The sequence below is a fragment of the Octodon degus genome, unplaced genomic scaffold, assembly GCF_000260255.1.
Source record: "Octodon degus isolate 3935 unplaced genomic scaffold, OctDeg1.0 scaffold00027, whole genome shotgun sequence".
Taxonomy (NCBI): domain Eukaryota; kingdom Metazoa; phylum Chordata; class Mammalia; order Rodentia; family Octodontidae; genus Octodon; species Octodon degus.
Genome location: NW_004524603.1, coordinates 12,968,058 through 12,983,221, shown reverse-complemented (window position 1 = coordinate 12,983,221; position 15,164 = coordinate 12,968,058). Strand labels below are relative to the sequence as shown.

General features: G+C 46.9%; 1 protein-coding gene across 1 annotated transcript; it reads left to right on the top strand.

Moving 5' to 3' along the window:
• The first annotated feature begins 12,545 nt into the window (after window positions 1-12,545).
• On the top strand, window positions 12,546-13,827 carry LOC101578866 (LLLL and CFNLAS motif-containing protein 1-like). Its single transcript, XM_004629114.2, has 2 exons — window positions 12,546-12,786; window positions 13,305-13,827. Exons 1-2 carry the CDS (start codon window positions 12,636-12,638, stop codon window positions 13,481-13,483), a joined length of 330 nt encoding a protein of 109 aa, XP_004629171.1. The 5' UTR covers window positions 12,546-12,635; the 3' UTR covers window positions 13,484-13,827.
• The last annotated feature ends 1,337 nt before the right edge of the window (window positions 13,828-15,164 follow it).

Sequence of the window (15,164 nt, the reverse complement as noted above, 5' to 3'; positions counted from 1 at the left end):
GGAAGCTTCAGGCTCCACCCCTCTCATAGAAAAGGTAAAGTCACTCAGTGACAAACACAAAAAGAAAACACCCAGTTTTAAATGAAGAAAAATTTCATTAGGCATTTTTCCAAAAACACATAAGGGTGACACAAGTAAGTCCAGGAGAATATTCTCAGTGTCTTTGGTTGATTAACTAGTGGCCAACTCCTAACACCCTTGCCAACAGCATGAAAGGAGAGCTGGAGGGGAAGATGTTGTGCTCTTGGTCCTATTGGAGAAGATTTTCAGGCTGCTTTTCCTGATATGAACTCCGCTGCTGTCATCATCAGAGGAGCTAGGGTCCTTGCTATCACTTAGGATGGCTTGTGCTTCTCTTTGGGGGAGCTTGGTCCTTACATTAAGTGTCACTTTTTGTTTCCAATGCAGACCTCTCAGCTTGCTGTCACAGATTCTTAATCCTTCTGGTACAGACATTCTAGCTTCCACCACTGACCTTTGGGTCTTCCCAGTACAGATCCTTTGTACAGATGTCCGTGAGACACTGTCATGGATGCTAGGACTCTAGCTGGCCTCGTGGAGGACATTGCTACGGAATCCAGGCCCTAAATTGGATTCTTTGGATCTCTTGTGCATGCATGGATCTCCCTCAATGCTTTGTCAAATATTTGACTTTTTGGGACAATATAAATTATATGTCCTGTATTAAATATTTTCCCTTTCAAATCCTGTATCCCTAACTATTAATCCTTAATCATTAAGAAAACATGAATCAAACTACATTATGATTGGCAGGGAATCTGAAATAGTGACGGCCAACTGTGGAAAATACTAGAGCAACTTTTCTCAAACATGGAATTTCCTCATTTCATTTCCAGGTTCACTTCAAAAGTTGAAAGCAGGGATTTAAATAGATATACATACGCTCATGTTTGTAGCTGTATGAATCATAATGGCTAAAAACTACAAAACCTCAAATACCCTACAATCAATAAAGAGAGGAATAAAACATGTTGTATGTGTGTCTTTCTGTACATGCAGATAAGCTACAGAAAGCATTTGGTCTCATAAGTGAAACTCTCATACCGGTTATAAGAGGATGGAAACCATGATAATATTGTATTCACTGAGATGAGTTAGACACAGTAGGACTAACACTACATGTTTTTGTTTTTGTTGTTTTGTTTTTTAGAACCGGGGATTGAACTCAGGCCCTTGTGCTTGCCAGGGAAGCGCTTATTCCACTGAGCCATCTCCCTGGCCCCAACACTACATGGTTCTACTAGGGTCTAACAACAATCTAATTCATTAAAAAATACAGTGTAGAGTATCAGAGATGGGAGGATGGAATAGTGGGGAGTTATCACTCAATGAGTATCAGTTTGTGAAGATAAAAAGTTCTGTAGATGAATAGTGATCATTGTTTAAAAGTGTGGGTTTATTTAATACAGCTGCATTGTGCATTCAACAGGGGTTGAAGTCAAGCATTTCATATTATGTGTGTTTTTCCAAAATAAGGAAAGAATTTAAAGACAACAAGGATCAAGAATCTTTTTTGGGGGCTGGTGAGATGGCTCAGTGGTCTAAAGCACCTACTTAGAACAAGCTAAGCTAAGCAAAGCACAGGGACCGCGGTTCAATCCCCAGCACCACATGCCAGCCAGCCCCACCCCCTGGTGGGCTGAGCTGACCACACACACACAAAATAAATAAATATTTAAAAAAAAAGAATCTTTTTTTTTGCATCCAATTACCTATAAAAGCCTCAAGTTTATCTTTTTTATAGCTGAGTGATACTTGATTGTTTTTAAACTACCACATCTTTTTTTATCCATTCCTCAAGTGATAGGCATTTGGATTGTTTCCAAGATTGAGCTATGACAAGTTGTGCCGCTATGACCATGGGTGCACACATATCAGAGCAGTATGATTTTTTTCAGTTCTTCTGGAAAAATATCCCAGAGAGGAATATCAGGGTTGAAGGGGGTCTCTAATTCTAGTTTTTGGAGGACTCACTCTATTGATTTCCATAGTGGTTCTACCAGTCGAGAGAGCACACTCGTAAGTGAAATAAAGCAAACCCACACGTGGAAGCATTGTATCATCTCCTAGGGAAAGGGAGTAAATTAAGTGCAAAAGATACAATAGATTATTGTGAAAGTGAAAAACTGCTCAAAGGGAAGGAACAACTGGGACAAGGGACATACGAGAAGAAACAGGAAGGGAAACATACCAGAAGAAAAACACATGCATATAGACAGGATATCTTGGTGAGTTACACTATTGATTTCCACTGGGCTAGTAAAAGGAACATGATGCTTAAATGTTTTTCTTTCTAATTTCTTTCGATCACTTTTGCATGCTTATATCTAGTAATCTGTTCAATTTATTACCCACAATATGCAATATAGTAATGATCGTTGAAATCCTATCCTTTCATTTATTGAAATTCTGTACTGTTTTTAATGTTTTCTTTCTTTTTTTGGGGGCAGAACCAGGGATTGAACTCAGGCCCTTGCACTTGCCAGGGAAGTGCTTATTCCACTGAGCCATCTCCCCAGCCTCTGATATTTTCTGAAAACATTTTTTAAATTTCTTTTAAAAACAAAAAAGAACTTTGCTCTTTTCAGTTTTCTAGTTGGGTTTTGATGCTGGGCACATACAGAGTGCGACGCAAGATTAAGAGGGGATAAAGTGCCCAAACTGTGGCATACCTAAACTTTTCTGACTTCAAGTCCTGGACCATGAGGTAGGCTTCACAGGTTACCACATTCTGGTGCCTGATTGGAATAAAGGAGGCATGGAGGATGAAAGGTAGACACTCGCATGGTCAGGCAGCTCCTTCTCTGGCCTCATCTTGGCTTACATGGAGGCAGCTCCAGGCATAATGCAGATTTCATTGGATGCTCTGCATCCCCCTCACCAACACCCAGTCCCAGATCCAAGTGCCATGGTGTTTGGGTGATAGGTCTCCCAGCCCTACTGAAGGCTGCTGCTCTGTGGTGTGTTCAGAAAGACTCAGCGGAGAGTCCCCTTTTCACGCCCAGGGGACTGTTTCTCAGAAGCAGCTCTTGCTCCTCCTCCCTGACTAGGGATTCCAAGGCTTCCACACTGTAAAGCGCTCACAAAGGATTCTGGTCACTTCTGGTATACTGGGGCTTGTGGATCTCAAGGAGGAAAATGGGAAGGACTCAGTTAAGGTGAGGAGAAATGGGTGTGGAAAGCAACAAGGGGAGGCAGAGGAAAGAATCAGGAGGAAGATGAGGAAAAGAGCAGACTGATGAAGAGCAACTGGACCAACTAAGGAGAGCGCTGAGTGGAGAAAGACCTGGGAACCAGAGCAGAGGCTGGTCAGCGTTGGCCTGTGGCCATGGTATGGGAATGTGAGCCGGAAATGGAGCCAGGTAAGGGACACAAGAGCCACAGGCTGAGGAGATGGGAATCAGAAATACCTGTGAGGAGGGAGGGAAGAGAGCCAGGTCCTAAGATAAGGGCTGAGGGCCAAGGGGAATTAGAGTGAAGGCCAGAGAGCATTGGAGGTGGGGGTTAGGTAAGAACGAGCCTGAAGACGGCCATGTACATGACCTGGCACACAGCGCTGCTGTACGTGGGTGCTTCTAATCCCTTCAGCTCCGTCTTCCTCCTGGAGATAAGCAAGAGCGGTCCTGGGTGCCCTCAGCTACCACTGCTGAAGAGCTCCCCAGGTCACATGGACCCATGAACACTCACTATGACGAGTGGTCCCCCAGGCCACACTCAGGCTCAGAGATCCCAGACAGAGGCACAGGAAACAGGGCATCTTCCTCTCTAGGAGTGCTGTGGTATCAACCTAGAGGGAAAGGACAGGTAGGGACAGAATTCTGAAACAGAGACATGGACGCCACTCACAAAGGCACCCTAAGGCAACACATGACATGAGGACCTCGAGAGCTGTGGTGAGGGCCACCATTCACCCGCCCCAGCTGCCCCCCAAGACTGTGCTAGCCTGTTTTTCTCACCAGAGGAATGAAGGATATTTCACCTTTCAAATAAAAGAATGACTCCTCCATGACTGTTTAGATTCATGCAAAATGAGTCATTCTGGACTAATCTCTCTTCTCATAGGAAGGTCATAGACCAATGATCTTGATGTAAATAAAGTGAATAAACAAACTCTTTATGACATCAGAGATAAAGAGATGATGTTTCACTTTAAGGAAATGACAGCGAACTAAACATCTATCTCTTAAGGAAAAGCGTTGATCAATGGCTGCACAGTTGGCACAGAGAATGTGAGCGCCGTGTTCTCAGTTTGTTCTTTGTCCTGGCCTCATTAACTCTCTGGAGGAAACACAAGAGACAAGCTTATCGAACATGCCTATGACACAAACCTTGCGATGATACATAGTGTATGGGTTGACAAAAGCCATAGAGAAAGATCTCACCACACTGAAGTGTTGAAAAAAAAAGGAAATGTTATTCATAGAATTTCAAATGTGAAGCTGTGTATTTACACTGATGGAACTTACCTAATTCATGATACAAGAAATGAAGTCAGTCATGAGTTGCCGTTTGTATATTTGCTACAAGATCTGGTCTGATTTCAGATGCTGTTGAGAGGAGCATTAACTCTCAGGCAAGGAAAGCCATGAGCTCTCTGTGTGCCATCGTACCAGGGCATTCTCACTTCAATAAGTAGCCCTCACATAGGTACAACCACTGTTGGGTGGGGAAAAGGAGATTTGCTGACTGTAGAAGCTGCTGATTGTTACAATAGCAAATCCCCTATCATACGGCCTCCTGGCCCCCGGCTGTCTCATTACTCCATGCTACTCTCAGTATTTTAGTTGCACCAGGTTCCCTCCCTGCTTTATCTTCCAATCATACTGTTCTCTTTCTGGACAGCTCTTCTTCTCCCCCAAAATCTTCATGGTTCTTCTGCCATCGTGAAGTCTGTCTTCCTTTGGAAATCAGAACCCACTGTTTCTTACGGATGCACCCCTTTTCCACTTGCATCGCATTTCTCCAACTAGACTGGGCTGCCCAGTCTCTAGATTGCTGTCTGTTTTCTCCCACAAGCTGAGATGATGCGATTTCATCACCACTAGCTTTGTCTTGAATTATTCTTAGCTCAACTCAGACATAGGTCTAGGATCTCAACTTAACAGAAGACATGGAGCTGAGGCCAAGTTCTCTATAATCAAAGCTGCCATTTGATAGCCTAGGGTATCCCACAACCTCAGGAGGTTCACTGGGTATGACAGCACTGTAGCCCTCGGGACCATGCAGCACCGGATGTCTGCTCATCCCTTGTGGAGGTGGGGACTCTATAAGTTGTCTCCACAATGTGCTGGCTGAGCTCTTCTTAGAAGGATAAATCAGGGAGAGAGAGCACACAGGACACCTATGAAAGGTGTGAGATGGAGGCTGGGTGCTGCGCAGAAAGCCCTAGGGATAATGTAATGCTCCCAACCACCCTCCTGAGAGGAGCAGTCCTTCCTCCTATTGCTCAATGAAAAAGCCTGCTTGAGTGCGGCATTCTGTCATGAGTCCTCATTCTATACTCTCTGGCTGACCTCTTTCTTCTCAGCCAACTAACTGTCACCTGTCTTCAGGATGTCATCTGCAGTGCCCTTACCTAGCATTCCAGCTAGGGACCTGCTCTGCATCCTCTTTCCAGCCCCTTGTCCTTCTCCGCCCCCTTTCCCCACTGCAGGTGAGCAGTGTTGCGTGAAGCCGCTTGCTTCATGGGCCTCATTCCACGTGGCCTGGTAACGCCGGGGACTCAGGTTGCGCCCCAGGCCCTAGACATTGCCCAGCACACAGCAGGCCCCCAAGCACTGTGGCTGCACCAGTGAGAGCTCTGAATGCTCAGTAAGGACTGCACCGAAACGTTTCAGCAGGGCTCACACTGAAGAGCACGCTCTCTGTTACAGGAGAGGAAACCATCTGGGGTCGTGGATGGAATTAGAAGACACTGGGCTTTGGTTGAAGATAGCATGGATGTTTTTAACCAAAAAAATTCAAATTATAGAAAAGCTCTCCTATTTCAACTAATAAGATAATATGTTCCTAATTATCTTTAAAGAACATAAAGAAGTCTCTTTGACCAATAAATGACTACATTGAGTTTGTCAACTTATGCTTGAAGGTTTCTGAGTGTAACTTGCAATAATAATATGCCATTAATCTGTGATGAAACAAAGAATAGCTTGTGGAGAAACAATGAATTATAGTATCAAATAAGAGTTAAGTACATACATGAAAAAAATGATTTCTAGTTTCCTAGGGACTAAAGGATTTCTAAATCTACTTTTTCTCTGTGGCCAACAACAGCACCACCTGCAACCCTCTTCTTTTTTTTTCTGCTTTCTCCCCATATCTATGTACATGTTCCTCGGGTTCCCACTTTTGTGTTCTGTGATGTTGAAGGAGTGGCCTGCCATAAAATGTCCCACTGTGACTTTCCTGTCCAGTCCCATGACTCTTAGCAAAACTGATACTAATAAACTCACCTAGGCCCTGTGGACCTGATTCTTTTCCTGGGGCACTTGATGGTGGCATCCTTTGCCCATCATGGAAAAGAATTGCAAGAGCACGAACAGTATAGAAACAGCATAGGAGGCTATGTGGAGGCTACTGTGGTCAGCAAGGCCACTGACAATGGTGAAGAGCAGCTCAGTGTTGCTGGATGCTCCCTTCAGGCCACCAGAGAACTAGCGCGGATTGAATGACTCTACTGTCTGGAAAAGGATAAGCAGTGCTTCTCCACCAAGGAACAACACAACATGGGGCTGGGGAGATAGCTCAGTGGTCTAAGTGACTGCCAGGCAAGCACAAGGACCTGAGTTCAGTCCCTGGCACTGCATGCCGTGCTGGCCCCCAGAACCCCAGGTGTGCCGCGTAGGCAAGGTGGTGCATGCCTGTAATCCCAGATCTGGGGAGGCTGATTCAGGAGGACCACTATGAGAGCAAGCTGCATAGTAAGAGCCTGTGTCAAATAAACAAGTAAACAGAAGGTGTTTTTAAAGACAAGAAACAGAGAAATTATCTCAGATATATAAGTATCTGCATATATTTGCACACATATCGACAAAATCCATTATTCACAAATAGAATTCCCTATGGAACTAAGTCAATCTTAATTTGTTTTATGATTAACTTCAAGTCACCCAACAGGTTTGTGAGTAAAGCACCATTTTTTTTTATTATATTTAGTACAGGGTCTATAGGGTCTCACTATGTAGATTGGACTCGTAGTGATCCTCCTGTTTTCAGCCTCCCAAGTGCTGGGATTACAGGTGTATGCCATCATGTCCATTCTCAATCGCCATCTCAGTGTGCGTGGGGGGCAGGGCCAACACAGCACACTGGTGATCAAACTCTGGTCCTTGTGTCTGCATAAGCAGGTGCTTTAGTCTGCTAAGCTACCTGGCCAGCCCTTCAGAGCACCATTCTTGAAGACCTAATATTTGAAAGATTTGTTTGAAGGAGGCATGGAATCTCGAAGTTATTTATTTTTCTTTCTTTCTTTCTTCCTTTCTTTCTATCTTTCTTTCTTTTTTTTTTTTTTTGTATTTTAGAGAAGGGTCTACAGGGTGTTTGGGGTCTCACTACTAGATGGGACTCAAAGTGATCCACCTGTTTACAGCCTCACAAGAGCTGAGATTATTGGTACTTGCCACCATGCCCAGTCTCAATTGTTGTCTCAGCACATCCCGGGGTCGGGGCCGGCACAGCAGTCCCATGATTGAATCCCCAGCCCCCGCGCCTGCTTGCAGGTGCTTTAATCCGCTGAGCTATTTGGCTGGCCCTGGACTCTCCAAGAATTTTAAAGAATTATGGGCATGAGAAGGCTAAGAGAAGAGCAGCCATTTCACCTGGATGACCTCTGAATTACCTTTATCACCCTGAACTTGCCCAGGGGCTTAGACTTTCAGAGAAAAGTTCGCTCAGTGTGAAGTCTTCTAGATGCTCCTTGAAATTGACTTGGTAGTAAAGAATCTACCAGTTAAGTAAAAACCTAGGGCTTGTTGGACTCACTACTGAATTCCATAAAACCTTTAAGAATGTCATACGACTAGTACTCCTGAAGCTCTTCAAAACCATGGAAAAGGATGGAATACTCCCAAATTCATCACAGAAATCAGTATCACCCAAACCAGATAAAGATGCAAATTAAAAAGAGGACTGTTTGCCAATCTCCTTAATGAACATACAGCAAAATCCCTCAATAAGATATTAGCAAATAGGGCCAGTGAGACAGCTCAGCAGACTAAGCTCCTGCTTTGGCAAGCACAGCCCTGCCCCCATGTTGTGCCAAGCTGGTGAACAAGTCCAGGCGTGGTGGTGCACCCTGTAATCCCAGCACTGGGGAGGCTGAAAATAGTAGGATCACTACGGGTCTGAGCAGTGCAGTGAGACCTTGTACCAAAATACAGAAAACATACAATCAAACAAACAAATGATATTAGCAAATAGAGTGCATCACGTCATCAGAAAGATCACACGTCTTGATCGAGTAGGATTGATCCTGGAGTTGCAAGGATGGGTCACCCTGTGTAAGTCAATAAATATAACACATCACAAAACAAGAACAAGCTCCAAAAAAAAGCGATCATATCAATAGATGCAAAAATGGCTTACCACAAAACCCAATACCTCTTCATGTCAAAAACCTTAAAGAAAATAGGTCGAGAAGGACCACTCCTGAAAAAATGATAAAAGGTATAGATGTCAAATCAATAGATAGGCTCACACTAAGTTGGCAAAAATTAAAGTCTTCCCCCTAAAATCAAGAACAAGATGAGTAATGAGGAGGATATTATGAAAACAATGCCAGTCACAGCAGCTTCAAGAAAAATGAACTAGCTAGGAATTAACCTATCCACAAAAATAAAAGACCTCTGTAAAGAAAACTACAGTTGCATTCTGAAAGCTACTGAAGAGGACATCAGAAAATGAAAAAATGGTCTGTGTTCCTGGATAGACAGAACTAATATCATCAAAATGAACTTATTCCCAAAATTCATGCAGATTCAATGTAGTTCCAATTGAAATACCAGCAGCATGCTTTATGTATCTAGGAAAAAGAACTGTAAAATTTATGCAGAGTCAAAAGAGATCTGGCTTTTCTTCTTCTAGCTCCAGGTGCTTTGCAGCCGTGGTTTACAGTGTAGTTATGGCCAAGTCCAAGAGCCACAACTCACACAACCAGTTCTGAAAATGGAACAGAAATGGCATCAAGAAACCTCAGTCACAAAGATACCCCCTCTGCAGGGGGTAGATCCCAAGTTCCTTAAGAACATGCATTTCACCAAGAAGCACAATAAGAAGGGCTTCAAGAAGATGCAAGCAAATGATGCCAAGGCCATGTGTGCATGTGCCAAGGCTATCAAAGCCCTGGTCAAGCCCAAGACCCTCCCAAAGGGAGTAAACCGCAGGCTTGCTAGACTTGCCTATATTGCCCACCCCAAGCTTGGGAAGAGTATCTGTGCCCGCACTGCCAAGGGGCACAGGCCTTGCTGGCCAAAGGCCCAGGCTCCAGCCAAGGCCCAGGCTCCAGCTTCTGCTCCAGCACAGGCTCCCAAAGGTGCCCAGGTCCCTTGAAGGCTGCACAGTAACAGCCTCTTTTCTGCTGATGTAAAAACAGAAGGACTGGTGTGACCCCGGGGGTGTCATTTGTGGGGAGCTGGTGTCCTCCTGTGCTCTTTGTACAAATAAACCTCAGGCAGGAAAAAAAAAAAAAAAGAAGAGATCCAGAAAAACAAAAGAAATGCTGGGCAATAATCAAAAGCAGGAGGCTCAGCAGTACCTGACTTTAAGCAGTACTACAAGGCAACAGTGATAACAGTGACATGATCCTGGAACAAAAAAGACATGTGGGTCACTGGAACAGAACTGAGGATACGGACAGCTCCCCAGACATGCTAAAGTGGTTGGTCTTTGACCAGGAGCCAGAAGCACATTTTGGAGGAAAGATAGCCAATTTAACAAGTGATCCTGGGAAAACTGGTTAACTGTTTGCAGAAGACCAAAGCTGGACCTTTATCTCTCATATGTAGTAAGATTTAAAAAAATAGATTAAAGATCTAAATAATAAAACAAATACTAAACCTGCTCTAGGTTAAAATAGGTAAGCCACTTGACATGGGGATAGGGAAGGATTTTATAGACAGAAGCTCAATCACAAAAGAAATAGAAGCAAGAGTCAACAAATGTATTTGCATGACAAAATACTTCTGCACAGCAAATGCATCAGGCAGTACAGTGAAGAGACAACCTAAAAAACTAAAAAGCATTCTTTTGCCAGCTACTCTTTAAATAGAGGAGTCTACCTAGAAAGAAAATTAAACCACCTAAAATTAAAAACTAAGTCAAGAAATGGGCATGAGAAATAAACACATGCAGAGGAAAAGCATACAAATGGCCAACAAATATACGAGAAAATGTTCAACATCTCTGGCCATTAGGGAAATACAAAGGACAACTCTAAGATTCCCCAGAAAGAATGGCAATCATTAAGAAATCAAACATTGTGGCTAGGGAGAGATCTCAGCTGTCCAAGTACCTGCCTGGCAAACACAAGGTCCCAGGTTCGATCCCAGGTATGGTGCACTGTGCTGGCTCTGAAACCCCGGATGTGCCATGCCAGCTACCAAAACCAAGGAAGGTGGCACGTGCCTGTAATCCCAGCACTGGTGAAGCTGAAACAGGATGATCACTATGTAGTCTGAGCTATGTAGCGAGACCCTGTACCAAATAAATAAACAAAATGACTTAAAAAATTTTTAAAGAAATCAGACACTATGAAACGGTGGCATGGCTGTTGTAGAAAAGGAAGCCTGCTGCACTGTTTGTGGAGTTGCCAGCCAGTGCAACCATTATGGAAATCAGTCTGGGGATTTCTCAAAGAACTGAAATAAATTCCATATAACCCAATTATCTCACTACCAGATACCTTCTCCCCAGAACCTTGAATCATCATATGATAGCAATAAATGCACACCAATGTTTACAGCAGCACAATTTTTTTTTTTTTTTGTTCCGGGGATTGAACTCAAGACCTTGCACTTGGGGCTGGAGAGATGGCTCAGTGGTCTAAAGCACCTACTTGGAACAAGCTTGGCAAAGCACAGGGACCGCGGTTCAATCCTCCAGCACCACATGCCAGCCAGCCGCGCCCCCTGGTGGGCTGAGCTGGCCATACACACACACACACACACACACACACACACACACACACACACACACACACAAAATAAATGTTAAAATAAAAAAAAAAAATTAAAAAAGACCTTGCACTTGCCAGGCAAGCACTTATTCTACTGAGCTATCTCCCTGGCCCTAAGTAGCACAATGTGTAATAGCTAAATCCTGGAAGCTACCTATATAACCATTAGCAGATGATTGGGTAAAGAAAATGTAACAACTCTATTAATGGATACTAATCAATTATAAGAAATGAGAAATTTGTAGGAAAATAGAATTAGAATGCTGAGTGAACTAGATCAGACACCCAAGCTTAAATAATGTATGGTATATCTCACATTGGTGTGAGACAAGCTACAAGTAAAGAAAATTATAAATGATGAAAGGAAAAGCACAAAGGGATGGATTTTGTGTAATGAGGAAGCAGTCAAAGGGAACAAGAATAAGCGGTGAGCTTGGGCGCCTCGACTCCCAGCCTCTCCTGCAGACTCTAACTCGCTGCTCCTCCCAGCAAGGAGCTGGGAGAGGAGGCCGCCGCACTCACGCTGACAGCGCACAGTGCATCAGTGAAGAGAAGGGGGGGGTTCCACCTGAGGAACAAGAGGGCAGAGGGGAGGACAGGAAAAAAATGGGGGCAGGGCGGATAAAGAACGGCCTCTGCTCAGGGGCAGACACCCTCCTCCCTCCGTCCCTGTACGCTCGGTGTGCATGAGTCTCCCAGCTTGGTCTCTGTGTCTCTTCCTCTTTCTCCCTATCTCTGGGCCCGTTCCATTTGCTGCTCATCTCTGTCTCTGCCTCTCTGCTATGTCCCTCTGTCCCCCTCATGTGCAGCGCATACACACACACACACACATACACACACACACACACACACACACACACACTCACCCTCTCTCAGTGCCTCTCAATCTTCTGTTTCTGACAGATACAAGGCACGTGTCAAGCACCAGGCAAGCGCAGCCCATGAGGAGCCTTCTTCCTACCTCAGGTCTCAAATCCCTACAAGCCGCTCTGTTTTGAGAAAGGCTTCGTGGGACACTGGGAAGCTGCAGTCTTATGTACAAAAGTCCGAATGGCAAGGCCTGCTCTGCCTGTGTGCAGTTGTGTGTTCTTCAGTGAGCGAGTCATTCCTCTGTGTATCTCAGTTTCCTCATCTATATGATTAGGATGGAGTGCTTAGTTTGGAGGACAGGTGGCCCTGCAATACCTGTGACAGTACCGCAGGATGACCTGCTCTGGCCAGCCTAGGAGCCTCTGCCAGCCCCTGCCTGGCCATGGAATGCTTTAGTGGGCTGGAATGAAGGTTAGGCCTGTGGCTGTGATGTCACAAAGCACAAGAACTCCAAGCTTTGATGGAGGAGAAGAGACAAAAAACGGCTCTGGGTAGGGATAAGAGCTGGGACACAGAAGGGACAGGAGCCTGCTGGGGCCTGGAATTAGAGGCAGAGGCCTCAGTGGGCAGCCCCATGACTTCCTTGGGCTCCCAGCCCTGCAGGGCAACCTTCCTGACAGCCACTGTGATGGTACTGCTGCTGCTGTGGGTGAAGCTGGTGAGGTCTCAGCAGGGCAGCCCAGGCCCAGTGCAGAGGAGCCTGGTAGAGAAGACGCCCCCTGCAGGTAGGTGGGGAAGCAAGAGGCAGGTGTGGAGGAAAGGGCTGGACCTGCTTGAGGTCAGGCCCCAGGCAGCTGACCAGGGCAGGGTGACTCTCAGGTGGCTTTGGGTTATGGCAGAGGACGCCAGGCCCTGTAATCACAGGTGAGCACCGTGTTTGTCCAGGAAGAGGGCTGTGGTTCCCGGTGCACTGGAAGGTGGGGTCACACGTGGGAGGAGGCAGCGCTGTATGTGTGTGTGGAGGGTGTTTGTGTCAGGCTGTGCTTGAGCCCAGGTTGGAAAAGACCTCTGGAGAGAGCAGCGCCTCTCTGCTCATAGCCAAGGATGTGGGAGCGGGCCGAATGCCCTGGGCCTCCCGCACCCTGACTTCTCATCTTGGTTCAAGGCCAAGGTGGGAACAGACTGATCTGGCCTGCCCCCTCTGCCCTTCTCTGTCCTCTCTCTGTCCCCTCTGCCCTTCTCTGCCCCTCTCTGCCCCTTCTCCCCTATTTTGCTCCCCCTCTTCCCATCTCTCCCATTCCAGAGCAGGGCCAGGAGCAGTATGAGGAACACTTCATGGCCTCCTCAGTGGGGGAGAAGTGGCAGGAGGTGGACATGGTCCGACAAGAGGAGGACTTCACGTCTGAGACAGCTGCTGTCCAAGACCACCTCTTCAGCCTTGCTCTCTGCTTTAACCTGGCCAGCATCATGGTTTTTTTATGAGGGACATTGAGGCGGAGGCGTTGGTCTGGCTCCTGGAGGAGGAAGACCTGGGCTTTTACCTTCGCTTCCTGACCGCGTCCTGACCTCCCCTCTGCACGGGGCTGCAGGCCACAGCTGCCCACCAGGATGCCCAGGCTGCGGCAGCACACTGCTCCCTGCTCCTGTCAGCAGCTCCCGGCCTTAGGGTGCAGCCTCAGGGGTTTTACCACCTCAGCCTCTTCCTGATGCCACCTACGCCCAAAGCTTTGTGTTCTAGGTCCAGAGATGTCAGACCCACGCCTTCTCCCTCCTGTACCTCCTGGGGTTCGGCCAGTAGAGCAGATTGCAGTGAGAAGAACTGACAATAAAATACAATAAAATCTTGAAATCAGTTGGGAGCAGCCTCCTGAGACTTACCCGGCCCTCATGTCTCTAACTGCCTGATTGACTGTGCAGCCCTTGAGCCTGTAGCTGACCTTCACACCCACGAGAGCCCCAGTTGTGGGCTCCTTCCCAGTCTAATCTCCAGCAAGCAGTTCTTGGCATTTCTCCCTCACTTTTTCTGACTTCTAGGAATTTCTAGGAGCTTCTACCATGTGAGCCATTAGGAGCTGAAAGAAGCCACGTGGCAAGTGGCAAGTGTTATTTTCCAAGACAGACAGATGAGGGAGGGCTGTTATCTGTGTTGGGCTCTTTGCATTTCCATGACGGACATGGCCGCATCTGGCGGGTTGCTGGGGCACCCCGGGAGCAGCAGCTATGTGTGGCTGAGCTGTGGGGCTGCTGAGATGCCCTGGATTAGGAGGCTGCTGGGGTGGAGTCGAGGGTCCAGAGGGCTTGGGGGATGAGCTTCAGACACATCGCTTGAGGAAGAAAAGAGTACAAGGAGGGTGAGGGGCAAAGCAGGTGTCTCCAGGTCATTAGGACAAGGCCCGCTTGGGGACAGGGGACTGCAGGGGTGTGCATGAAGGGAGGGGCAGGGTAGAGCGCTCAGGGCTTGCACAGCTTTCCCTGTGCAGATCACTTAGCACAGCGCTGGCATGAGGCCCGGCCCCGGGCTGCGGAATAAAAGCAGGTATGAGACAGGACGGTGGGTCTGATGGAGGCCTCTGCGAAGGTGTCTCGAGGGTGTGAGGGAGCTCGGCACTGCTCACGCAGGGGAGCAGGGAGACAGAAGTAGGCCACGTCAGGGTGAATGAGCCCTGTGTGAGGAGGAAGGAGTGCGCAGTCGGTTGGTTAGTTACTGTCACACTCTTGGGATCTCGATTCTTAGGCCCTGAGAGAGGGAGAAACACGAACTTATGCGGAAGTGGTTCTTCTTATTTTCTGCTTTTGCGGGAAGTTTTCAATCTGGTTGAGGAATTTCCAATAACCTGCAGGACATGCTCAGGGCATCACTGGGGAAAGAGGACAGTGGGGACGTCCAGGGCAGCACTGGGGGACTGAGGGGACTTGGGGAGCGTAAGGGAGGAACGTTCTCAGAGCGCTAGACATCAGGAGCTTCTCTGAGAAGCCAGCTGAGGGAGGAGGGCGCAGCTGCCTGCTTGGACGCAGCTTCGGAAGAAGAGCTGGGCGAGCTGAGGCGCTGGTCGGGCAGCCTGCCTCCCCATGCTACGGTAGCAGCCGCTCACTGTATGCCTGCGTGGAATATGAGGCTGCACGAGGCTTCACAGTCACAGTCAGGGTCATTTGGAAGTCCAAG